Below are 26,955 nucleotides of genomic sequence, written 5' to 3'. Positions count from 1 at the left end.
AACACTTGATATGAACACGCTGTTTGACTATCCGTGTGTGTGTGTGTGTGTGTGTGTGTGTGTGTCTGTGTTTATGTAAGAAGAAAAGACTGGCCAAGGGCAACAAAACAAAAGATTTAAGTGATCCACTCAGTCGCCAGTCCCCTTACAGATCAGAAGGGTTAGCCAAAAGACAGGGACAAATGTCTTGAAACTTCCCTTTTAAATGGAGTCAAGTCGTAGCAGGCTGGAAATACAGACACAAGCAGGGAGTTCCAGAGTTGAAAGATATGAAAGACTGAGAGTACTGGTTAACTCTTGCATTAGAGAGTTGAACAGAATAGGGGTGAGAGGAAGAAGAAAACCTTGTGCAGCGAGGCCACAGGAGGAGGGGAGGCATGCAGTTAGCAAGATCAGAAGAGCAGTTAGCATGAAAATAGCGGTAGAAGATAGGAAGATATGCAATATTCCATCGGAGAGAAAGCGGCTGAAGACAATCGGTCAGAGGAGGGGAGTTGATAACACGAAAAGCTTTTGATTCCACCTTATCTGGAAGAACTGTGTGAGTGAAACACTAATACATGGGAAGAGTACTCCATACATGGGCGGATGAGGCCCTTGTACAGAGTTAGAAGTTGGGATGATGAGAAAAACTGGCGGAGACGCCTCAGAACACCTAACTTCATAGAAGTTGTTTTAGCAAGAGATGAGATGTGCAGAAGAGGAAGACAGTTGAGTGTCACTGAAGAAGAAGGAATAGTTGTCTGGAAGGTTGTGTCGAGTTGATAGATGGAGGAATTGAGTTTTTGAGGCATTGAACACCACTAAGTTTTCTTTTGCCCCAATCAGAAATATTAGAAAAATCGGAAGTCAAGCGTTCTGCCCTGCATGATCTGTTGACTTCCTGAAGAATTGGTTGTCTCTAAAAAAAAAAAAACGTGGAAAGGTAACATCAGCGTAAGAGTGGATAGGGCAAGAAATTTGGTTAAGAAGATCATTAATGAATAATAGGAAGACAGCGGATGACAGGACAGAATCCTGAGGAACATCACTGTTAATAGATTTCGGAGAAGAACAGTGGCCGTCTACCACAGTAGCAATAGAACGGTCGGAGAGGAAACTTGATATAAAGTTGCAGAGAAAAGATTAGAAGCCGTACGAGGGTAGTTTGGAGATCAAAGCTTTATGACAGACTCTATCAAAAGTTTATGTTATGTCTAACGCGACAGCAAAAATTTCACCGAAGTCTCTAAAATGAGGGTGACCAAGACTCTGTAAAGGAGGCCAGAAGGTCACCAGTGTAGTGGTCCTGACGGAAGCCATACTGGTGATCAATCAGATAGGAGATTGTGAAGTGACAAATGTTTAAGAATCTTCCTATTGAGGATAGATTAAAAAGTTTTAGACAAGCAGGAGATTAAAGCAATAGGAAGGTAGTTTGAGATATTAGAACAGTCATCCTTTTTCGGAAATGGCTAAATTTAGGCAAACTTCTAGCAAGAGGGAAAGGTAGAAGTCGACAGAGTTGGAAGAGTTTGGCCAGGCACAATTATTAAGAACGACTGGAGGAACACCATCAGGTCCATAAGTCTTCTGAGAGTATAGGCCAGCGAGGGCATGGAAAATATCATCACGAAGAATGTTAAATGATGGCATGAAATAGTCAAGAAGGAGGAGGAGAAGGAGGAATAAGCCCAGAATCATCCAAGGTAGAGTTAATAGCAAATGTTTGAGAAAAGAGTTTAACTTTGGAGAGAGATGAGATGGCAGTGGTGCCATCAGAAACAAAGGACGGAAAGATGAAGAAGTAAAGTTATTGGAGATGTTTTTGGCCAGATGCCAGAAGCCTCGAGGGCAGTTGGAGTTTGAAAGATTTTAACATTTTCTATTTATGAAAGAATGTGTGGCAGGTTGAAGAACATACTTAGCATGATTCTGGGCAAAAATATAATGTGCACGAGATTAGGGAGGCGGTGGCGCAGTGGATAAGGTGGTGAGCGTGGGATCGGGCATACGTCCATACATATGATCGAATCCCACCACCTGCCGCCTTAAAACTTTGTTATTTGTCGAGTGGTTTAAAGTTAGCTACAAGTCACCATGATATCAGGTTCCAAGTAGTTACACCAAAGATGCGCTTGGGTGTTGATATGAGTCCTAATATGAATACCACTATAAATAAAATTGCCTGCGCCGCAAATAGATGGAAGCTGGACAGCGCTCCCAATACTCTTCAAGTAGACTTGCAGGTGCTATACGCGTAAGAAAAAAAAAAAAAACGATAATCGACATCACATAACAAAATGTTATCACTCAACGCTGTATGTGAAGGACAAACTGCAGACAGAGGCGAGTCCAGGTGTGGGGGCCAATCACGCCGCGCTAAGAACTCAAGAGCCAATCAGGGCGGAGTGCCTGGCCTATATAAGGAGCGGAGGGCGGTGACCATTCCAGTGAGTGCCAAGACCTCAAAGCAACAAGAGCCATGGCGAGCTGGATGTTGGCGGCCCTGGTGGTGTCCTGTGTGCTGGTGGGCAGCGTGACTCCTCAGATCACCTTCTCCAGGTCGTGGGTGCCACAGGGGAAGAGGTCCTCCCCAACTGGCGACATCCCCGAGCCTCTGGATCCCTGCAGGGACGCAAGAGCAGCCACTCTCTCCTCCCTTGCTGGTCACCTCTTGGTGAGTTAGGTGCTGTGTGCTGTGTAGGTAACTACAAGCAAAGCTGCTGCTGCTGCTACACAGCTTATGATGATAGTAACAATAATACCATTGCCATTGTTCCCATTACTGACAACTTCCACCAAAACCTGTCACTCCAACCCTCACTATTATCATGAGAGGCACCTTGCAAACACCCAACAATGCACACCCTGTTACTATAATGCTGGTGTTTGGTGTTCAGGATATGATGAACGACGTGGCGGCAGCTGACCACCGCCCCTGCCCGACGACGGCACCACGGCACTCAGGCTCAGGAACGCCATGATGGACAGGTACGACAACCACCACGACCACAAAAACACCACCGCCATTCACTACTGCTGCTACTACCGCTACTACTACTACTCGTAAAAGTAGCAGAAATAGTTGCACTTGTTATTGATCTTGTTGTCGTACTCAACTAGTGCTATCATGATATCAGAGAGAAAGAGAGAGAGAGAGAAGAAACTTTATCCAAGTTTTCTGCTGTTTTTGCTTGCAGGCGTCGCCGCGTGGCTTAGAGGGGAACCCAAGCACTCTTGCCCCAACGCCTCGCCCACTGACTGAAGGGCGGCGGCTGGCGCAGCACACCTGGGCCGCAACACAGCCAGCGCGGGGACGGAAAAGCTCATCACTATCACTATTTTGCCACAAAAACATGAAAGAAAGAAGAGAAACATTGTAAATCTATAGATGTGTAATGTGCATGTAAGGATTAACTAGGATATTTGAAAAGGGTTATGATAAATGCAGAGCTGTGTGTGTGTGTGTGTGTGTGTGTGTGTGTGTGTGCGTGTGTGAAAGCATTCGCGCTCAGTTAATCTCTTTTCCCTAATAAGTTACAAATATTTTATATGAATAATTATTTTTATAATTTAGGTTTTGGAAAGACGAAAAAGAAATGTAAAATGGAAGATAGACACACATTTATTATCATTATTAGTAGTAATATTATTATTAGTATCATATTGTTACTATCATTATCATTACCATTATTGTTATCATCATCAGCTTCCTCATTGCTTTACGGAGCACACACACACACACACACACACACACACACACACACACACACACACACAGACTGAGAGGGAAAAACAAAATCAAAGATGAATTTCACCACACTCCTCATGTTAGAACCTTTGTACTTTGACAACAATTGAAGGGCGTGAGGCGAGGCAGAGAGCAGCCAGAAAGTGTCAACAAACCATCCTATTAATTAATAAACACTTGATATGAACACGCTGTTTGACTATCCGTGTGTGTGTGTGTGTGTGTGTGTGTGTGTGTGTGTGTGTGTTTATGTAAGAAGAAAAAACATGGGCAACAAGAAAAAGAAATTAAATATTCCACTCAGTCGCCAGGTCCCTTACAGATGCGAAGGGTTAGCCAAAAGACAGGAATAAATGTCTTGAAACCTCCCTCTTATATGAAATCAAGTCATAGGAAGTTCGAAATACAGACATCTTGGTACAGTGGAACCATGCGCGCTTTGGGGTTCGAGAGGTCTCCAAGCGCACGGGTTCGAATCCTGTCCACAATCCGAGTGTAGGTTGGGCTTCCTCACTCGTGGCAATGATTTCCTAGCGGGTGTGCTTTTAGATAGGAGGTGTCACATAAAGCATCCCCTTTTAGCCCATAAATTTTCTATGAACAATCCATATGGTATAAATAAATAAATAAAAAAATATATATGAAACACTGAGAGTACTGGTTAACTCTTGCATTAGAGAGTTGAACAGAATAGGGGGTGAGAGGAAGAAGAAAACCTTGTGCAGCGAGGCCACAGGAGGAGGGGAGGCATGCAGTTAGCAAGATCAGAAGAGCAGTTAGCATGAAAATAGCGGTAGAAGATAGGAAGATATGCAATATTCCATCGGAGAGAAAAACGGCTGAAGACAGTCGGTCAGAGGAGGGGAGTTGATAACACGAAAAGCTTTTGATTCCACCTTATCTGGAAGAACTGTGTGAGTGAAACACTAATACATGGGAAGAGTACTCCATACATGGGCGGATGAGGCCCTTGTACAGAGTTAGAAGTTGGGATGATGAGAAAAACTGGCGGAGACGCCTCAGAACACCTAACTTCATAGAAGTTGTTTTAGCAAGAGATGAGATGTGCAGAAGAGGAAGACAGTTGAGTGTCACTGAAGAAGAAGGAATAGTTGTCTGGAAGGTTGTGTCGAGTTGATAGATGGAGGAATTGAGTTTTTGAGGCATTGAACACCACTAAGTTTTCTTTTGCCCCAATCAGAAATATTAGAAAATCGGAAGTCAAGCGTTCTGCCCTGCATGATCTGTTGACTTCCTGAAGAATTGGTTGTCTCTAAAAAAAAAAACGTGGAAAGGTAACATCAGCGTAAGAGTGGATAGGGCAAGAAATTTGGTTAAGAAGATCATTAATGAATAATAGGAAGACAGCGGATGACAGGACAGAATCCTGAGGAACATCACTGTTAATAGATTTCGGAGAAGAACAGTGGCCGTCTACCACAGTAGCAATAGAACGGTCGGAGAGGAAACTTGATATAAAGTTGCAGAGAAAAGATTAGAAGCCGTACGAGGGTAGTTTGGAGATCAAAGCTTTATGACAGACTCTATCAAAAGTTTATGTTATGTCTAACGCGACAGCAAAAATTTCACCGAAGTCTCTAAAATGAGGGTGACCAAGACTCTGTAAAGGAGGCCAGAAGGTCACCAGTGTAGTGGTCCTGACGGAAGCCATACTGGTGATCAATCAGATAGGAGATTGTGAAGTGACAAATGTTTAAGAATCTTCCTATTGAGGATAGATTAAAAAGTTTTAGACAAGCAGGAGATTAAAGCTATAGGAAGGTAGTTTGAGAGATTAGAACAGTCATCCTTTTTCGGAAATGGCTAAATTTAGGCAAACTTCCAGCAAGAGGGAAAGGTAGAAGTCGACAGAGTTGGAAGAGTTTGGCCAGGCACAATTATTAAGAACGACTGGAGGAACACCATCAGGTCCATAAGTCTTCTGAGAGTATAGGCCAGCGAGGGCATGGAAAATATCATCACGAAGAATGTTAAATGATGGCATGAAATAGTCAAGAAGGAGGAGGAGAAGGAGGAATAAGCCCAGAATCATCCAAGGTAGAGTTAATAGCAAATGTTTGAGAAAAGAGTTTAACTTTGGAGAGATATGAGATGGCAGTGGTGCCATCAGAAACAAAGGACGGAAAGATGAAGAAGTAAAGTTATTGGAGATGTTTTGGCCAGATGCCAGAAGCCTCGAGGGCAGTTGGAGTTTGAAAGATTTTAACATTTTCTATTTATGAAAGAATGTGTGGCAGGTTGAAGAACATACTTAGCATGATTCTGGGCAAAAATATAATGTGCACGAGATTAGGGAGGCGGTGGCGCAGTGGATAAGGTGGTGAGCGTGGGATCGGGCATACGTCCATACATATGATCGAATCCCACCACCTGCCGCCTTAAAACTTTGTTATTTGTCGAGTGGTTTAAAGTTAGCTACAAGTCACCATGATACCAGGTTCCAAGTAGTTACACCAAAGATGCGCTTGGGTGTTGATATGAGTCCTAATATGAATACCACTATAAATAAAATTGCCTGCGCCGCAAATAGATGGAAGCTGGACAGCGCTCCCAATACTCTTCAAGTAGACTTGCAGGCGCTATACGAGTAAGAAAAAAAAAAAAACGATAATCGACATCACATAACAAAATGTTATCACTCAACGCTGTATGTGAAGGACAAACTGCAGACAGAGGCGAGTCCAGGTGTGGGGGCCAATCACGCCGCGCTAAGAACTCAAGAGCCAATCAGGGCGGAGTGCCTGGCTTATATAAGGAGCGGAGGGCGGTGACCATTCCAGTGAGTGCCAAGACCTCAAAGCAACAAGAGCCATGACGAGCTGGATGTTGGCGGCCCTGGTTGTGTCCTGTGTGCTGGTGGGCAGCGTGACACCTCAGATCACCTTCTCCAGGTCGTGGGTGCCACAGGGAAGAGGTCCTCCCCAACTGGCGACATCCCCGAGCCTCTGGATCCCTGCAGGGACGCAAGAGCAGCCACTCTCTCCTCCCTTGCTGGTCACCTCTTGGTGAGTTAGGTGCTGTGTGCTGTGTAGGTAACTACAAGCAAAGCTGCTGCTGCTGCTACACAGCTTATGATGATAGTAACAATAATACCATTGCCATTGTTCCCATTACTGACAACTTCCACCAAAACCTGTCACTCCAACCCTCACTATTATCATGAGAGGCACCTTGCAAACACCCAACAATGCACACCCTGTTACTATAATGCTGGTGTTTGGTGTTCAGGATATGATGAACGACGTGGCGGCAGCTGACCACCGCCCCCTGCCCGACGACGGCACCACGGCACTCAGGCTCAGGAACGCCATGATGGACAGGTACGACAACCACCACGACCACAAAACACCACCGCCATTCACACTGCTGCTACTACCGCTACTACTACTACTCGTAAAAGTAGCAGAAATAGTTGCACTTGTTATTGATCTTGTTGTCGTACTCAACTAGTGCTATCAAAAGTATCAGAGATCATTGACTTGTTGAGATCTTGTTGTAGAGAGAGAGAGAGAGAGAGAGAGAGAGAGAGAGAGAGAAGAAACTTTATCCAAGTTTTCTGCTGTTTTTGCTTGCAGGCGTCGCCGCGTGGCTTAGAGGGGAACCCAATCACTCTTGCCCCAACGCCTCGCGCACTGACTGAAGGGCGGCGGCTGGCGCAGCACACCTGGGCCGCAACACAGCCAGCGCGGGGACGGAAAAGCTCATCACTATCACTATTTTGCCACAAAAACATGAAAGAAAGAAGAGAAACATTGTAAATCTATAGATGTGTAATGTGCATGTAAGGATTAACTAGGATATTTGAAAAGGGTTATGATAAATGCAGAGCTGTGTGTGTGTGTGTGTGTGTGCGTGTGTGAAAGCATTCGCGCTCAGTTAATCTCTTTTCCCTAATAAGTTACAAATATTTTATATGAATGATTATTTTTATAATTTAGGTTTTGGAAAGACGAAAAAGAAATGTAAAATGGAAGATAGACACACATTTATTATCATTATTAGTAGTAATATTATTATTAGTATCATATTGTTACTATCATTATCATTACCATTATTGTTATCATCATCAGCTTCCATTGCATTGCTTTACACACACACACACACACACACACACACACACACACACACACACACACACACACACAGACTGAGAGGGAAAAACAAAATCAAAGATGAATTTCACCACACTCCTCATGTTAGAACCTTTGTACTTTGACAACAATTGAAGGGCGTGAGGCGAGGCAGAGAGCAGCCAGAAAGTGTCAACAAACCATCCTATTAATTAATAAACACTTGATATGAACACGCTGTTTGACTATCCGTGTGTGTGTGTGTGTGTGTGTGTGTGTGTGTGTGTGTGTGTGTGTTTTATGTAAGAAGAAAAAACATGGGCAACAAGAAAAAGAAATTAAATATTCCACTCAGTCGCCAGGTCCCTTACAGATGCGAAGGGTTAGCCAAAAGACAGGAATAAATGTCTTGAAACCTCCCTCTTATATGAAATCAAGTCATAGGAAGTTCGAAATACAGACATCTTGGTACAGTGGAACCATGCGCGCTTTGGGGTTCGAGGAGTCTCCAAGCGCACAGGTTCGAATCCTGTCCACAATCCGAGTGTAGGTTGGGCTTCCTCACTCGTGGCAATGATTTCCTAGCGGGTGTGCTTTTAGATAGGAGGTGTCACATAAAGCATCCCCTTTTAGCCCATAAATTTTCTATGAACAATCCATATGGTATAAATAAATAAATAAAAATATATATGAAACACTGAGAGTACTGGTTAACTCTTGCATTAGAGAGTTGAACAGAATAGGGGTGAGAGGAAGAAGAAAACCTTGTGCAGCGAGGCCACAGGAGGAGGGGAGGCATGCAGTTAGCAAGATCAGAAGAGCAGTTAGCATGAAAATAGCGGTAGAAGATAGGAAGATATGCAATATTCCATCGGAGAGAAAACGGCTGAAGACAGTCGGTCAGAGGAGGGGAGTTGATAACACGAAAAGCTTTTGATTCCACCTTATCTGGAAGAACTGTGTGAGTGAAACACTAATACATGGGAAGAGTACTCCATACATGGGCGGATGAGGCCCTTGTACAGAGTTAGAAGTTGGGATGATGAGAAAAACTGGCGGAGACGCCTCAGAACACCTAACTTCATAGAAGTTGTTTTAGCAAGAGATGAGATGTGCAGAAGAGGAAGACAGTTGAGTGTCATTGAAGAAGAAGGAATAGTTGTCTGGAAGGTTGTGTCGAGTTGATAGATGGAGGAATTGAGTTTTTGAGGCATTGAACACTACTAAGATTTCACTTCCACATTCAAAAATCTTAGAAAGATCTGAAGTCAGGCATTCTGTGGGCTCCCTGCGTGATCTGTTGAATTCCTGAAGGGTTGGTAGTCTCTGAAAGGACGTGGAAAGATGTAGGGTGGTATCATCAGCGTAAGAATGGATAGGCCAAAAAGTTTGGTTAAGAAGATCATTAATGAATAATACAAGGACAGCGGGTGACAGGACAGAACCCTGAGAAACAACCATGTTGATAGATTCAGGAGAAGAACAGAGGCCGTCTACCACAGTAGCAATAGAACGGTCGGAGAGGAAACTTGAGATAAAGTTACAGAGAAGGATAGCCCGTAGGAAAATAGTTTTGAAATCAAAACTTTGTTCCAGGCTCTGTGAAAAGCTTTTGATATGTGTAACGCGACAGCAAATGTTGCACCGAAATTTTTAAAAGAGGAAGACCAAGACTCAGTAAGGAATGCCAGAAGATCACTAGTAGAGCGTCTCTGACGGAAGCCATACTGGCGATCAATCAGACAGGAGATTGTGAAGTGACAAATATTTAAGACTTTTCCTATCAAGGATGAATTAAAAAAACTTTAGACAAGCGAGAGATTAAAGAAATGGGGAGGCAGTTTGAGGGATTAGAATGGTCACCCTTTTTAGGAAATGGTTGGATAAGAAATAAAGTTACTGGAGATATTTTGGCCAGATGCCAAAAGTCTCGAGTTTGAAAGATTTTAACATTTTCAATTTAGGAAAGAATGTGTGACAAGTTAAAGAACAGACTTGGCATGATTCCGTGCAGAAATATAAAGTGCATGAAATTCAGGTGATGGAAGGCTAAAGTACCTTTTGTGGGCAACCTCTCTATACGAGTACGAGTAAGATGTTGCACCAGTTGCTCTAGGTCATGGAGGATAGCAAAGTTGAAAGTCAGATCAGCAGGATGGTCAGTGAAAGGGAGAGGAAAACCAAAGCTGGTGGCCCTCTCTCCTTAGAAAACATTACGAGTTGCAGCATCGAAGGTCCTTTACTAGAGCACACTCTTGCGTCCCTATGCACTGTCTATACGCTTAATTGAAATTGTCAATAGTTTTTAGTTACTTTATAGCCAGTAAAATAGCCAACCTGCTTTGTTCCATTATTATTACTTCTTTTACCTAAGGCGTCCACAATAACCCATATAACATGTATTGAATTTCGTCTGAGAGGCATCAGACATGAGTACGATAATCGACATCACAAAGGAAAATGCTGCCATACGACGCTGACCGAAACTCAAACTGGAGACAGAGGCGACTCCAGCAATGGCGACCAATCACGCCGCGCCAAGAACTCAAGAGCCAATCAGGGCGGAGTGCCTGGCCTATATAAGGAGCGGAGGGCGGTGACCATTCCAGTGAGTGCCAAGACCTCAAAGCAACAAGAGCCATGGCGAGCTGGATGTTGGCGGCCCTGGTGGTGTCCTGTGTGCTGGTGGGCAGCGTGACTCCTCAGATCACCTTCTCCAGGTCGTGGGTGCCACAGGGGAAGAGGTCCTCCCCAACTGGCGACATCCCCGAGCCTCTGGATCCCTGCAGGGACGCAAGAGCGGCCACTCTCTCCTCCCTTGCTGGTCACCTCTTGGTGAGTTAGGTGCTGTGTGCTGTGTAGGTAACTACAAGCAAAGCTGCTGCTGCTGCTACACAGCTTATGATGATAGTAACAATAATACCATTGCCATTGTTCCCATTACTGACAACTTCCACCAAAACCTGTCACTCCAACCCTCACTATTATCATGAGAGGCACCTTGCAAACACCCAACAATGCACACCCTGTTACTATAATGCTGGTGTTTGGTGTTCAGGATATGATGAACGACGTGGCGGCAGCTGACCACCGCCCCCTGCCCGACGACGGCACCACGGCACTCAGGCTCAGGAACGCCATGATGGACAGGTACGACAACCACCACGACCACAAAAACACCACCGCCATTCACTACTGCTGCTACTACCGCTACTACTACTACTCGTAAAAGTAGCAGAAAGAGTTGCACTTGTTATTGATCTTGTTGTCGTACTCAACTAGTGCTATCATGATATCAGAGAGAGAGAGAGAGAGAGAAAAAAAACTTTATCCAAGTTTTCTGCTGTTTTTGCTTGCAGGCGTCGCCGCGTGGCTTAGAGGGGAACCCAATCACTCTTGCCCCAACGCCTCGCGCACTGACTGAAGGGCGGCGGCTGGCGCAGCCCACCTGGGCCGCAACACAGCCAGCGCGGGGACGGAAAAGCTCATCACTATCACTATTTTGCCACAAAAACATGAAAGAAAGAAGAGAAACATTGTAAATCTATAGATGTGTAATGTGCATGTAAGGATTAACTTGGATATTTGAAAAGGGTTATGATAAATGCAGAGCTGTGTGTGTGTGTGTGTGTGTGTGTGTGTGTGCGTGTGTGAAAGCATTCGCGCTCAGTTAATCTCTTTTCCCTAATAAGTTACAAATATTTTATATGAATAATTATTTTTATAATTTAGGTTTTGGAAAGACGAAAAAGAAATGTAAAATGGAAGATAGACACACATTTATTATCATTATTAGTAGTAATATTATTATTAGTATCATATTGTTACTATCATTATCATTACCATTATTGTTATCATCATCAGCTTCCTCATTGCTTTACGGAGCACACACACACACACACACACACAGACTGAGAGGGAAAAACAAAATCAAAGATGAATTTCACCACACTCCTCATGTTAGAACCTTTGTACTTTGACAACAATTGAAGGGCGTGAGGCGAGGCAGAGAGCAGCCAGAAAGTGTCAACAAACCATCCTATTAATTAATAAACACTTGATATGAACACGCTGTTTGACTATCCGTGTGTGTGTGTGTGTGTGTGTGTGTGTGTGTGTGAGAGAGAGAGTGAGAGAGAAACTTTATCCAAGTTTTCTGCTGTTTTTGCTTGCAGGCGTCGCCGCGTGGCTTAGAGGGGAACCCAAGCACTCTTGCCCCAACGCCTCGCCCACTGACTGAAGGGCGGCGGCTGGCGCAGCACACCTGGGCCGCAACACAGCCAGCGCGGGGACGGAAATGCTCATCACTATCACTATTTTGCCACAAAAACATGAAAGAAAGAAGAGAAACATTGTAAATCTATAGATGTGTAATGTGCATGTAAGGATTAACTTGGATATTTGAAAAGGGTTATGATAAATGCAGAGCTGTGTGTGTGTGTGTGTGTGTGTGTGTGTGTGTGTGTGTGTGTGTGTGTGTAATTCACCTCGGTCGCCTGCTGCTCACCCAGCCAGTCTTCCCCATTACGGAGCGAGCTCAGAGCTCATAGACCGATCTTCGGGTAGGACTGAGACCACAACACACTCCACACACCGGGACAGCGAGGCCACAACCCCTCAAGGGTTGTACCTATTTACTGCTAGGTGAACAGGAGCCACACAGTAAGAGCCGCGCCCATTTGCCTCGCCGCTTACCGGGACTCGAACCCGGCCCTCTCGATTGTGAGTCGAGCGTGCTAAGCACTACACTACGCGGTGTGTGTGTGTGTGTGTGTGTGTGTGTGTGTGTGTGTGTGTGTGTGTGTGTGTGTGTGTGTGTGTGTGTGTGTGTGTGTGTGTGTGTGTGTGTGTGTGTGTGTGTGTGTGTGTGTGTGTGTGTGTATTAGGGTATTCATTCTAATTTATTTCCTTTAACTAAGTATTGATATATATAATATTTCACTTTATGAAAGAATTATGGTTATTATTTTCATTTTCATCTTTATTATTTTTTATTGTCATCAACAAACACACAGGACACACATTTATGATAAAGCACACACATCACAGTACGCATGGAATTTGACGAGAAATGAAGGGTGTGCGGCGATGCAGAGAGCAGCTAGAGTGGCAGGAAAGCATCCAATAAAGAGTTGGTCCATTCACGCTGTTTGACTAATGTTGTTGTTGTTGTTGTTGGTGGGGTGTTGTTGGTGGTGGTGGGGGTGGTGGTGGTGGTGGTGGTGGGGGTGGTTGTGGTGTGCATTACTTTGACTAGTTCTCATGTCAACAACCTGTGGCAGGTGTGGAGCAGAGACGTCAAGACTGAGGCAGTAAAGAACAACGTACTGCACTTGTGAGTTCACCGCAAGATGGCGTCAGTCAGAAATCCAAATGCTTTGATCAGTGAAAATTCCCCCCAAAAAAACCATTTCTTCTAAGCTAATGTAACTTAAGGGATAATTCTGCTCCTTCACCTTAACTTCACAACTTATTCTAACCTCATTTTTAAGCTTCGCCCTCCATCATCAAATCAATAAATGGTTCAGAAAACAGTGTTCTACTGTTTTCCTCAAGACCTTCACAAGATCCATTGTATTTCTTTTTTTCATGTAAGAGGGGAAAACTGGCCAAAGGCAACATAAATTGCTAAGAAAAAAAGGCCCACTAAGTTGCCAGTTCCCTTGTAGGTCTGAGAGAGCTAGCCAAAAAAAGGAATAAATGTCCTGAAAATTCTTCCTTTAAAATGAAGTCAAGTCATAGGAAGTTGGTAGTACAAAAGTAGTTTGTCCTTGGGGCAAGGACAACAAAAGATAATAGAAAAGACCTACTTAATTATCAGTCCCCCTTATAGGTCAAGAGTGTCATCCGAAAGAAAGGGACAAATGTCTTGAAATCTTCCTTTTAAAAGACTAGGTATAATTCTAGTTTCTGCCCATACTTTCCTCCACCCCCCAACAAGCTTGGGGATAGGTGGGAATGCGGGGTTTTTGTGTGGGGTACATGAAATGCGTCGGAAATGCGTATTTTTTGCGTAAAATGGAAAAAAATTCCCGTTAAAAAGTCTACGTGATTTTCATTACTAGTTTCATGACGTTGATGAAGCCAACAACAAGCCACGGAGCTACATCACACTCGGAAATAAGCAGTGTACTGACTTGCATTTGTTTATTGCTGGGCTTGTAGGTAACTAGTGAATAGGATTCTTATTGTGTCTATAGTTCTTTTGTCCAATGACGTGCCACCACCTCTTAACACCACAAGCTGCGCCAATGGGAATTTGTTATATGTATTCGAAGGCGGGGCACAGCTGGGCAGACAGGTGCACAGAGATCTGTGTGCGCAGTTGAGCTGGGAGGGCGCAGCCCCCCGGCTAGGTTACGTTAGGTTAGGTTTATGTTAGGGTTAGGTTAGTGTTGTAGGAGGGGTCTGGGGGACACAGCCACCCCGGTTAGGTTAGGTTACGTTAGGTTAGGTTTTTGTCCTTAGATTTTTTTGGATCGCCATATCTCGCCTCTTTTGGCTCCCCCCCCCATAACCCCCGATTCCCCACGTGCCCCCAAGCTTGTTGGGAGGAAGGGGGGTAATAGAAAAGAATATGTAAGGAGTTGCTGTTCTATAGATTTACCGAATTACCGAAATTAGTAGAATTAGGAAACTTGTATTGAAAATTCCATAGACTTTTTAATGGGAATTTTTCCATTTTACGCAAAAAATACTCATTTCCGACGCATTTCATGTACCCCACCCAAACCCCGCATTCCCACCTGTCCCCAAGCTTGTTGGGGGGTGGAAGGGGGAGTATGGGTAGAAACTAGAATTTTACCAAAGACGACCAACCTAATGTAGTTCTTACACCCACTTATGGCTTCCTATTCTCACATAAGCCTTGCCTTACCTGACGGGAGCAGAGGATCGAAGCGTGGAGGAGGGAGCCACGAGACACTGGCTGTTCCTCAAGCTGCGGGGATGTTTGCTTCAAGCTCAACTCAGCCAGTTATCAACAAAACACGCCGAGATAGCACACGTCACGACCACTGCGGCACTGCTCAATGTGTCTCATGGGCTGGTGTCACACTGAAGCTCTCTTTCTTTGTCCGATTCTAAGATATGCCACATTGTTATCTCACATTTACGCTACAGCGCCACAATTCTTGTTATGACAGCGCTGCATACAATCAACAGAGGACAGCCTAACCAGTGCTGGGTGGCGTCCTTAATATATTCACGTCACGCAGTTTCCCATAACACAAAAGCAACACAACCAACGATACAAGGAGGTTGTAACCCATATACAGCATGCGATTCCCTTACACCCCACAGTTTCTCGCATCACTGTTCGACCCTCACCACGAAACACACAATTAACTGGACCCGAGAAAAATGCGAAGCAGAGAGTCGGTATTCCTGATTCCACACTTCCTAAGCTCACACACCAGGACCAACTTGCCACCAAACATCAAAGATCCTCCCTCGGTCATTTCCTTCACAGTACCCGGGTCTCGAACCCAGGCCAGAACATTCCATCATCGGTATGCTATGCTGTGTGTGTGTGTGTGTGTGTGTTTCACTGTTTGATCTGCTGCAGTCTCTGACGAGACAGCCAGACGTTACCCTGCGGAACGAGCTCAGAGCTCATTATTTCCGATCTTGGGATAGGCCTGAGACCAGGCACACACCACACACCGGGACAACAAGGTCACAACTCCTCGATTTACATCCCGTACCTACTCACTGCTAGGTGAACACCACCTACACGTCAAAGGAGACACACCCAAATATCTCCACCCGGCCGGGGAATCGAACCCCGGTCCTCTGGCTTGTGAAGCCAGCGCTCTAACCACTGAGCTACCGGGCGTGTGTGTGTGTGTGTGTGTGTGCTACCATAGCCTTATAATAAATCATCTTCACCGGTTTAATCTGGTATACACACACACACACACACACACACACAGCATAGCATACTGATGATGGAATGTTCTGGCCTGGGTTCGAGTCCCGGGTACTGTCACAGTTACGTGTCTCGCGGGTGAGGTCGGAGAGAATGACGAATGTTCTCCACACGTTCTATACATTAATATTTAACTTAATGGTTCTGTACCTAAATTACGCCACTAATGTTATGTTGATCTGAGCAGGTCTTCATAAGTGAACAGAACAATTCAAAATACTGTATAGGCCTATTCTCATGATTCTGGTTACAGTTTAACAAGGATTCTTCTTCACTGATAAGAAGAGCGAGTATGAGGGCAGCTTTAATTAATTAGCATTGCTTTGAGAATAATGAGGCGTTCTGGAATAAAGTTTCAGTCCCACATTTTGTTGCCTGAAATAAGAACCATCAGTCAGTGCCGTCCTCCATGTGATATGTTACGGTGCACCATGGTGTGTGAGCGTCTTCTTGCACCAGCGATGATGAGATACAACATACAGTGCCTTGCCTGACACACCTCAATGCTTACTCCCCATGACTCATCTGCGCTGGTGGTCATGGCTCAGGTGGGCAGCGCGCACAGAGAGGTGCTACCTCACCCCATGCACACCACGGAAACTTCCACCTGCGGCAATTTTAGTCTCAGCTCTTGCGGCAGCACGTAGTGAACACACACACACACACACACACACACCGTGTAGTGTAGTGGTTAGCACGCTCGACTCACAATCGAGAGGGCCGGGTTCGAATCTCGGCGCGGCGAGGCAAATGGGCAAGCCTCTTAATGTGTGGCCCCTGTTCACCTAGCAGTAAATAGGTACGGGATGTAACTCGAGGGGTTGTGGCCTCGCTGTCCCGGTGTTTGGAGTGTGTTGTGGTCTCAGTCCTACCCGAAGATCGGTCTATGAGCTCTGAGTTCGCTCCGTAATGGGGAAGACTGGCTGGGTGACCAGTAGGCGACCGTGGTGAATGGTGAATTACACACACACACACACTTGGAGACATGAACGTTTAAGAAACACGCTCATATGATGAAATGGGACTGCTTTTGTTCACAATGCCTTCATCTATAATGAGGCACTGAAGTAACAAAATCAATAAATTGACGGACGAGCATATTAGGATTAGGGAGGCCGTGGTATGGTATATAAGGTGGTGAGCGTGAGATCAGGCAGACGTTCACGCATGGGTTCGAATCCCACCACATACCGTTTTGAAACTATGCCATTTGTGGAGTGGTTTAAAGTTAGCTACATGTCACCATGATACCCAGGTTCTAGGTGGTTACACCAAAGATGCGCTTGGGTGGTGATATGGGCCCTAATATGGGTACCACTATAAATAAAATTGCCTGCGCCACTAATGGGTGGAAGCTGAACAGCGCTTCCCATACCCTTCAAGTTACCTACAGGCACTATAGGCCAAGGCATAAAAAATAAATTAATAAAATAAATAAAAAAACAACGTGGTGCTGCAATATGTACGCTGCTGGGATCGACCCTTGATTGCTGACAGACAAGGAGGACGTGGTTAGTGAAGACAGAATCAACAAGTCACCTACCACTGGCAAGAGCTGTCATGTCCTTGGGAAGGAGCCGTGACAAGTCAGTGTGAGCAGTCATCATTTAATAGCGCATATTCGGCGATGCAGGACTGTTGCTGGGTGCTCTGTGGCTGTAGTGGCACGCGCGGGGCACTCCCCAATCACCATCCGACTCCCTGCAACACTCCTTGGTTCTAACACCGGAGGAATGCATTATTGTACATTGTGTTGTCAACGGGACTCAGGAAGTCTGAATACACTTTCTTCTCTCATCGTGACGATCTTCAAAGGAAACAAGCCAGATAACTTGCACTGGAGTATGTTATGCTGTTATTGAAATCATGAAAACATCCTTTACACATCCAATACACAAAGATACCCCTTCCCTCCTCACTTTTCTCTCCCCCTCTCAGTTAATTCCTTGCATTCTCGATACTGCCATTGTAGATTCGTCCTCGGTCGCGCCAACACCACTGCCACCTCACACAGTCATCACCATTAACGCCGCCACCACCACACCTCCCATTCACCCTACGACCTTTCATACCAGCAAATGTCCTCCCAGAAAGTCAAGAACTGAGTGGGCCACGTCAAGATGGTCTGCAATGAAACCCAAAGCCAGGCTGGGAAAGACAGGGATTGCATATTAGGTCGCTGTGATGCAAGACAGGATAGCAGGAACGCACGGTGTCTTTCCCACAAGTCACCAGGAGAAGGTAGGGAGGTAGAGGATGTCCATGAGGTCTCTTTACCAAGAAGCTCCGACAGTGCAAGACGTGATGACAACAATGGACTGTTCCCTTCTCACAACACGACGCAAGAAGTTCAAAACCCAGACAGTGTCAATGAGGGACTAAATTCTACACAACCAAAGGAAAATGCAGGTACAGAAGTTGTACATTTTGAACAAAATGCCCACTGTACTCCAAGCTTAAGTTGTGAAGTAAGAGATGCTGATCGACATGCAGGAACACAGGAAGATGACTTCAAAAATAAAGAGTCTGCTAATATCACGGTCAAGGGATTGAGCGGCAAGGCAGAGGAGTCCACTGGAACACACGGCAAACCTGCTTACTGCGTCCAGGCAAGTAATAAATGGTTCTGTGGGAAGATAATTTTCTTTTACATTTTTGCTTATATGCTTAAAGCCGCTGTGATATAGTGGAATCACGCGTGCGTTGGGGGCCAAAAGGTCTCCATGTGCACAGGTTCGAATCCTGGTCAAAGTCTGATTAAAGGTAGGGCTTTCTTACTCGGGGTGATGGTTGCCTTTAACGGGTAGGCTTTCTGATAGGATGTCTCCTTTAACCTGTAAATTTTCGTAAAAAGCCCATATGGTATTAAAGAGAAACAAAAAGGAAGGCGTTCTCAACTCGGGGTTCACGAACCCCCTGGAGACACTTAGATGGCTGATCTAATAATATCCTCTGCAGTATACCACTGTATGTTGAGTTAGTGTCAGTCAATAAATTGATATTGTATTTGATATCAGATTGCTGGAGGTTCCCGTAGATACTCTTATAGTTCAAAGGATTCTTAACGAGAAAAAGGTTGAGAACCTCTATAATTTAAGGTCTTAACGACTGTCCTTGCTGTGAAACTCTTAAGACCCGGAACGCTAAAAATGTCTCTTTTTGTTCTGTTCATGTTTATAGCATATCCCCTACAAGGCACTGCCATCTTAAGTAATTACATGATGATAATCTTGGACACTCCAGGCATGCCTCTTGATCTCTCCCTGAGCAGCTTTCTATGTAGTATTGTCAAGATGGCTGGTGGCATTACTAATTTTATCATTAGTGATTATATAGGACGAGTATCCATCATGGTGGTCACCCTTAACTTCATGGCTGTCAGCGCCTTCGCCTATGCCTATTATATCTATTTTCTGGATCTTGATAGCCCTAATACTGCCACCTGGATCCCACTTTCCTCGATCATCACCCTACTGTTTCTCGCGGGCGTCTCTGAACCCCTCTTAGATGTAACGCAAGGAGAACTTCTGCCAAATTCTTGTCGGGCAGCCAGCATGCCCATCATAACGCTTCTCAATGGTTTGTCTGCGTTTGTAGTATCATCGTTTTACTATCAGAGCTAATTGGCATGTCTGGCATATTTAGCATCTTTATAACAGTCAACATTATTATGGCTTTGGTTTATCTGCTGGTCATGCCAGAGACACGTGGCATGTCACTGGAGGCAATCAGTGACGCAGTTCACTCATGAAAGCATAAGGTTATAAAAAAGAAAAGGGTGTACTTGAAACTAATGTAAATTCTTCTCGGTCTGCTTGAGTCAGTGGTCTGAATATTAGCCGTCGTGTCTTCCCCGTGGCCTGAAGGGAAGGAGTGCATTGTGTCACGACCCATGCCTGTGCCTTGCCTAGGAGAGTCAGTAAAGTCGGACACAAATAAGCAATTTCCCAAAAATAGATTATTATTTACAGAAATTTTACATCAAATGAAACAGTGATATGAAACACACATGTAATACAGATCATTATAATTTGAAGTTAATTATCTAGGATGAAAATAACATGCATGAAACACCCCTATAGTATTTACAAATGGGGATCCTTTGTACAAAATGGAAACTTTTTGTTAAATGGCCAAAAAAGGTCACTAATTTCGTCCTGATAAATTTAGCTGTGCGTCGTAAGTAGCTCATTCCTTGAAGAATGTTTCTGACACAAAGTTTGACCTTCAGGAGTAAAATCTGATTCTCCAGTAATATATTTTTTTTCCACTAATAGTACTATATACTCCCACCTCACCCTACTGTTCATTGTGCTCCTCAGCTTCATATTGCACTACTCAATGCTATATTTCCGGTTAAATTGTACTACTCATTCTACTCATCATCATTAAGATGTTCAAATTATTACACTCAATTATGACAAACTTCTCTGCATTACAAATTACAACAACAATGTGCTTTTCTTTATACTTTCAATTATCTTCCTTCAATGATATTTACTTGTTGGTCCAAGACGGGACAGCACAGTCAAAGCCCACCCGCTAGGAAATCGTTGCTCCTGAGTGGAGAAGCCCAACCTACACTCGGACCGTGGACAGGATTCGAACCCGTGCGCTTCGAGACCCCTCGGACCCCAAAGCGCGCATGGTTCCACTATACCACGGCGGCCCCCTTTAGAGTGTTTCTTACTATGCCACAACAGAAAACGGGGGAGCATATTCTGGTTGCAAAAACTGAAACACCACAAATCAATCCAGAAGAAATGGTATATCTGTACCAGGGCAGTCATTGCAGTGCAGCAACACAAACACAGGCATCACATCATGTTATTTTGTCATTAACGATGCAGAATTCTTGTTAAGCTATACAGTAACAGTCAGCCTAATACTGGCAATAAAGTGTTCAACAGATTTCTAAACTCAACAAGATCACTTCAACAACATATGGACAGTGGAATCATGCGTGCTTTGGGATCCAAGGGGTCTCCAAGCGCACGGGTTCGAATCCTGTCCACAGTCCGAGTGTTTGCAGGGCTTCCTTACTCATGGCAACGGTTTCCTAGCGGGTGGGCTTTGAGATAGGAGGTACCACAAAAAGTATCCCCTTTAGTCCATAAATTCCCGTGAAAACCTCACATAGTATAAATAAAATTTCAAAAAATACACTTCAAGTAACAGGTTGCGAAATAATCAACTTACAGCATCACCCCCCTGCAGTCTGTCAGTGTCACCACCACCATGTGTTCAATTGCTGGCTAAGATGGAAGAGTAAAAGACACGTATGACCACTGCTGCACGTGTTTGTGACTTTGATGGACTCACGAGTATTTGTGATGCACCCTCTCTCTCTCTCTCTCTCTCTCTCTCTCTCTCTCTCTCTCTCTCTCTCTCTCTCTCTCTCTCAGGTGACACAATTTTTCTATTTTCTTTCTCATGGGGGAAACTGAAACATGAGGAGCATATTTGGTGATTTGTAGTTGTTCACCTAGAGATTATCTCATCAGCATAGCACTTAGGCATATGTGTACAGAAACTGGCGGGAGGGTCACACAGCATGGCGGTGCTTGGGGTAACCTGCAGATGTAGGCTGATGATAAACATTATATTGACACCAAAGTTCCATGTGTTAGGGAAGATGGCTGTGGTACTGACAGCTGTAAGGATGGGTAGTCATGTCCGCACCAACAAGTCACCTAGCACTGGCAAGAGCTGTCAAGGCCTTGGGAAGGAGCCGTGACCAGTCAGTGTGAGTGGTCACCATTTCATAGCGCATAGTTGGCGATGCAGGACTGTTGCTGGGTGCTCTGCGGCTGTAGTGACACGCGCAGGGCACTCACCAATCACCATCCGACTCCACACAATACTCCTTGAACTTGTATTCTCAAACACTACTGCGCTTCACCTCCACTATTTCAAAAACCTTTACTTAAAATACATGAGCTTTTAAAGGTGTTTTTACTGTTCAAGAGATAGTGACAAGATTTCTGCACTATTAACTGGAGAAACACTCTTGAAAACCCCGCTAGTCATCTCTGTGGCCGTGGAAACAGTCGTGGTGAGAGAGCAAAGCGTTTCTGAATACGGACCCTTGGCCCTAAACCGGATGATTGCACTATTGTACATTGTGTTGCCAACAGGACTCAGGAACTCCGAATACACCTTCTTCTCTCATTATGACGATTTTCAAAGGACACAAGCACAATAACTTGCACTAGAGTATGTTAATCTGTCATTAAAATCATGAAAACATCCTTGAAGGTCCCATTAAATTCCACTCCAATGCTCTGAAACACATCTTTCCCATACACTGAGATAAGACCCCGCCCCTCCATCTCTCTCTCTCTCTCTCTCTCTCTCTCTCTCTCTGTGGTGGTTTACTATACTTCTCCATTCTCGAGCGCGCCACTTCATATTTGTCCTCGGTCGCGGCAACACCACTGCCACCTCACACAGTCATCACCATCAACGCCGCCACCACCACACCTCCCATTCACCCTACGACCTTTCATACCAGCAAATGTCTTCCCAGAAAGTCAAGAACTGAGTGGGCCACGTCAAGATGGTCTGCAGTGAAACCCAAAGCCAGGCTGGGAAAGACAGGGATTGCATATTAGGTCGCTGTGATGCAAGACAGGATAGCAGGAACGCACGGTGTCTTTCCCACAAGTCACCAGGAGAAGGTAGGGAGGTAGAGGATGTCCATGAGGTCTCTTTACCAAGAAGCTCCGACAGTGCAAGACGTGATGACAACAATGGACTGTTCCCTTTTCACAACACGACGCAAGAAGTTCAAAACCCAGACAGTGTCAATGAGGGACTAAATTCTACACAACCAAAGGAAAATGCAGGTACAGAAGTTGTACATTTTGAACAAAATGCCCACTGTACTCCAAGCTTAAGTTGTGAAGTAGGAGATGCTGATCGACATGCAGGAACACAGGAAGATGACTTCAAAAATAAAGAGTCTGCTAATATCACGGTCAAGGGATTGAGCGGCAAGGCAGAGGAGACCACTGGAACACACGACAAACCTGCTTACTGCGTCCAGGCAAGTAATAAATGGTTTGGGTTCTGCGGAACGTGTTTGGGGCTTTCAACTGTTTTTAAATGTCAAGTTAGTAATTAAAAAAGCTTTAGGAAGTTCTTGGATGGTTTTCATGATTTGGGTGAAAGTTAAAGGTTTTTACTTTCCTTTTTTTATGATACATTAAGAATCTTTTTTAAATAATTGGATTTTCAAGGATATTTGATTGAAGTTAGTTAGCAAGCTTTACCGGAAGTTATTGAAGCTTTAAAGTCTACTGGTGGTGGGTAGGATTGGTGAGATTTTAGTATTCATTCTGCTTCATCTTTTGGTAAGTAATATTAGCTTTATATATATATATATATATATATATATATATATATATATATATATATATATATATATATATATATATATATATATATATATATATATATATATATATATATGACTGTCTTAAGAGTACACACGAGGATGATTGACCCAGCTACCAACGCGAATAAAGTTAATGAATTGAGATTTAAGTGCATTGTAAATTTAAGGATTACGAGACTACAGTGAAATGATGATGGCTGTGATGTGGCTGGGAGTGCTGACGCTGGGTTGACTTTCCTTGTCTTTTGTTTCCACTGATGGTGCAGAATCCTTGTTGAAGAATTAGTAGAATAATGAAAATACTTAAAAACACCAATAACTTCCTCTGTAGCCTGTTCAAGAAATAATTAATGAATAGATCACATGTCGATGCAACGTCCTGCCTGCTGTCCATAGTCCATCAGCAGTTCAGCACTCTTTCCCAGTGAGGTTTGTCTCTACGTTGGTGAAACGATATCCTGACCTGGTCATAAATGTCTTTGTTTTAGTTTATATTATTACTGTGAGCACGTATGTACGTTTTCACCATTACGATGCTCCGTTTTAAGAGTGAATGAATCAGTGAATCAAACCACCCGGCAGACAATGGTGACGTTACTGATGGCGTGGGGTGTGCTGGCTGCCTGCACGTCCATGTCCTTCCCAGGAGTCACACTACCCCAGTTCACTGATCCTGACACCGACGACCTGTACCTGGAGTCCCAGAGCCTGTCACTTTTTGGTGAAGCCAACTTTCTGTACTGCTTGTATCAATCATATTGTTTCATGTGTGGCTGTGTCTCTTGCTTCTGTTCCCATTGCTAACGTTGTGACGCTTCACCCCTATTTGTTCTCCATACTATGGCTTTGTCTGCCGTACCTTTGTGCTTCTCAATGAGTGTTCAAAATTTATTTTATTTCAAACATATTTTCGATGCAATACAGCCATTCCATGTGTTTTTCTGCGATCATTTTGTTACTGTCAAAGATTAGACCAAATGATCTAATAATTGTTTGTTTCCTTCTAGTGAGCATAGTACACGCCGGTACAATGGTAGGCTCCCTGGTAGCTGGCCAGCTGCTGGCTCCCTTGGGTGCGCGCGTCACCATCCTCATCGGTCTGCCACTTGCTATGGTCAGCTGGTTGGGCCTCTTTTTCTCCAGTCAGTTATGGATCCTGCTGACCTGCCGCATCCTGCAGGGCTGTGCCTTTGCCCTGGTGAAGCCCTCCACTATCATGTATCTAGTCGAGGTAGCACATGAAAGCGTACGTGGGCGGATAGTGGGCGTGGTGGGTATCACCAAGGAAATTGGTTTCTTTTCTTCTTACTTATTAAGCGGGTTGATGCTCACGTGGCGACAACTGAGCCTCATAATTGCCTGTATCCTGGTGCCGCCTACGATTGCTGTCTTTTTCCTGCCCAATTCGCCTCGCTGGCTGACAATCCACGGCCGCATCCCCGAGGCCCGCAGATCCCTTGTGTTCTTCAGAGGTCATCACTACGACGTAGAGGCGGAGCTGCGGGAGGTGATCCGTCAAGCTAACGAGACAGGCTCCAACACCAGCGCACGACAACAACTCAAGCTCTTGTTAAGACCCGGAACGCTAAAAATGTTTCTTTTCGTTTTGTTCATGTTTATAATATATCCCCTGCACGGCAGCGCCATATTAGGTCCTTACATGACGATAATCTTGGACACTCCAGGCAGGCCTCTCGATCTCTCCCTGAGCAGCTTCCTGTGTAGTATTGTCAAGATCGCTGGTGGCATTACCAATTTTATTATCAGCGATTACATAGGACGAGTATCCATCATGGTGGTCGCCTTTAACTTCATGGCTGTCAGCGCCTTCGCCTATGCCTATTATATCTATTTTCTGGATATTGATAGCCCTAATACTGCCACGTGGATCCCGCTCGCTTCAGTCATCACCCTACAGTTTATTGCGGGCATCTGTGGACCCACCTTAGATGTAACGCAAGGAGAACTTCTGCCAAATTCTTGTCGGGCAGCCAGCATGCCCATCATAACACTTCTCAATGGCCTGTGTGTGTTTGGAGCAACGTCATCGTTTTATTATCTGTTAGAGCTTATTGGCAAGACTGGCATATTTGGCATCTTTATAACAGTCAACATTATTATGGCTTTGACTTGTTTGCTGGTCATGCCAGAGACACGTGGCATGTCACTGGAGGCAATCAGTGATGCCGTTCACTCAACAAACCATAAAGTTATGAAAAATGATGTTGTACATGAAAATAATGTAAATTCTATTCAATCTGCTTGAGTGAGTGGTCTGAATGTTAGTCATCCTGTCTTATACATGGCCTCAAGGGAAGGAGTGCATTGCTTTCCCACTCCTTGACCTCCACTGTCATTTGCTGAAGCTCCTCAGGTGGCCAGGGTCAACCCACGGCCTCGATGGGCCAGCTGGACCGGAATTGATGTCTCCAACACTTGAGTTAGCCTCCACTAGTCACTCACTCTCTGTTTGATATGCAGCTCATTGTATTCCTCACTGTTATGACGCATTGCCCATTTTATTGCTCACTGTCAACATGTAGTGATCATTGTGCTCCTCAGCTTCATGTTGTGCTACTGAATGCAATCCTTCCTGTTAGATTGCACTACTCATTGTACTCGTCACTACTAAGATGTACAAGTTATTATACTCAATTATGACATACTTGTCTTGGTGATCCACGTTATAATACAAATTACAAAAACAATGTGCTTTGCTTTGTACACTCAATTATTTTCCTTCAATAATATGCACTTGTTTCTATACGGGACAGCATGATCATAATGGTGGCAGCAGTGGGATCGCAGGTGAGGCTTGAGTAGATGTGCATCAGCTATTCTGGTGCAGGGATAGGATCAGACCCCTCCCTTTCCAGAGTTAAGAGTGTTTCTTGCTATGTTACAACGGAAAATGGGGGAGGATATTCTGATTGCAAAAACTGAAACACCAAAATATCAATCCAGAAGAAATTGGATATAAGTTGTGCCAGGGCAGTCATGGCAGAACAGCAACACAAACACAGGCACCACATCATGTTATTTTGTCATTAACGATGCAGAATTCTTGTTAAGCTATATAGTAACAGTCAGCCTAATACTGGCAATAAAGTGTTCAACAGATTTCTAAACTCAACAAGATCACTTCAACAACATATGGAGTAAAACCTTTCACAAAACAAAACCAACCTCCACTTCAACTAAATGTGCCAAGTAACAGGTTGAGATATAATCAACTTACAGCATCATCCCAAGGATAAGATGAGCAACCAGTCTGTCAGTGTCACCACCACCATGTGTTGAATCCCTGGCTAAGATGGACCAGTAACAGACACATTACACCAGAGGTTCTCAACCTGGGGTACGCATATCCCCAGGGGTACTTGAGAGGAATTTTGGGGGTACGTGGCAGGTTTCTCAGAATACTTCACCTTTGAATAACTGCAAATTTGTTTATAGTATACAATGTGGCTTACATGTGCTAGGCTGGATGTCTCCTTCACTAGAACTAGCACACGTTAACAACGTTAACAAGGAAACTCTTGGAGTTATATAACTTGAGAGGAAGCTCTCTTGGATTACAGTTGCCACACAACCTTGCAAACCTATAATATTTGTTCCGATTTATTATTTTATATGTTATTCACACACAGTGACTTTTTTTTTATCACTATCACTAGTTACAAGTTGCAACTAGCTGGAAGCAACACTAGTTCACTGCCATAATGATCGAAAATTGTCTGATATAGTTCCTTTTTGGTAAATGTATTGAATGTAAGTCACATATAGTGTCTCCCTGTGAGGT

General features: G+C 44.3%; 4 protein-coding genes and 2 pseudogenes across 5 annotated transcripts in view; 5 read left to right on the top strand and 1 right to left on the bottom strand.

The window, feature by feature from the left end:
• LOC123502561 overlaps positions 1–15 on the top strand; it is a 1,525-nt gene extending 1,510 nt beyond the window's left edge. The window contains exon 3 of the mRNA XM_045251701.1: positions 1–15. This exon is cut by the window's left edge and continues 706 nt beyond it. The gene's annotated coding sequence lies outside the window, so the exon portion shown is untranslated.
• LOC123502566 (pre-mRNA-processing factor 39-like) overlaps positions 1–14,954 on the bottom strand; it is a 58,842-nt gene extending 43,888 nt beyond the window's left edge. The window contains exon 1 of the mRNA XM_045251703.1: positions 14,702–14,954. The gene's annotated coding sequence lies outside the window, so the exon portion shown is untranslated. The remainder of the gene's footprint in view (positions 1–14,701) is intronic.
• LOC123502565 lies at positions 2,443–3,601 on the top strand (annotated as a pseudogene).
• Positions 6,537–7,490, top strand: LOC123502563 (annotated as a pseudogene).
• On the top strand, positions 10,443–11,575 carry LOC123502562. Its single transcript, XM_045251702.1, has 3 exons — positions 10,443–10,659; positions 10,883–10,974; positions 11,184–11,575. The coding sequence occupies exons 1-3, from the start codon at positions 10,465–10,467 to the stop codon at positions 11,200–11,202; spliced, it is 306 nt and encodes a 101-aa protein (XP_045107637.1). The 5' UTR covers positions 10,443–10,464; the 3' UTR covers positions 11,203–11,575.
• Positions 14,955–17,708: 2,754 nt separating the features above from the next.
• LOC123502837 (facilitated trehalose transporter Tret1-like) lies at positions 17,709–25,861 on the top strand. 2 transcript variants are annotated; one of them, XM_045252109.1, is made up of 3 exons: positions 17,709–18,363; positions 23,736–23,874; positions 24,161–25,861. In XM_045252109.1, exons 1-3 carry the CDS (start codon positions 17,875–17,877, stop codon positions 25,417–25,419), a joined length of 1,887 nt encoding a protein of 628 aa, XP_045108044.1. In that variant the 5' UTR covers positions 17,709–17,874; the 3' UTR covers positions 25,420–25,861. The 2 variants fall into 2 exon arrangements, with proteins under 2 accessions (XP_045108044.1, XP_045108043.1); XM_045252108.1 differs by lacking the exon at positions 17,709–18,363 and adding an exon at positions 22,112–22,802.
• The last annotated feature ends 1,094 nt before the right edge of the window (positions 25,862–26,955 follow it).

Source organism: Portunus trituberculatus, chromosome 12 (genome assembly GCF_017591435.1).
Source record: "Portunus trituberculatus isolate SZX2019 chromosome 12, ASM1759143v1, whole genome shotgun sequence".
Lineage (NCBI taxonomy): Eukaryota > Metazoa > Arthropoda > Malacostraca > Decapoda > Portunidae > Portunus > Portunus trituberculatus.
The sequence above is the reverse complement of the archived record's forward strand: the minus strand, read 5'-3'. Positions and strand labels throughout refer to the sequence as shown.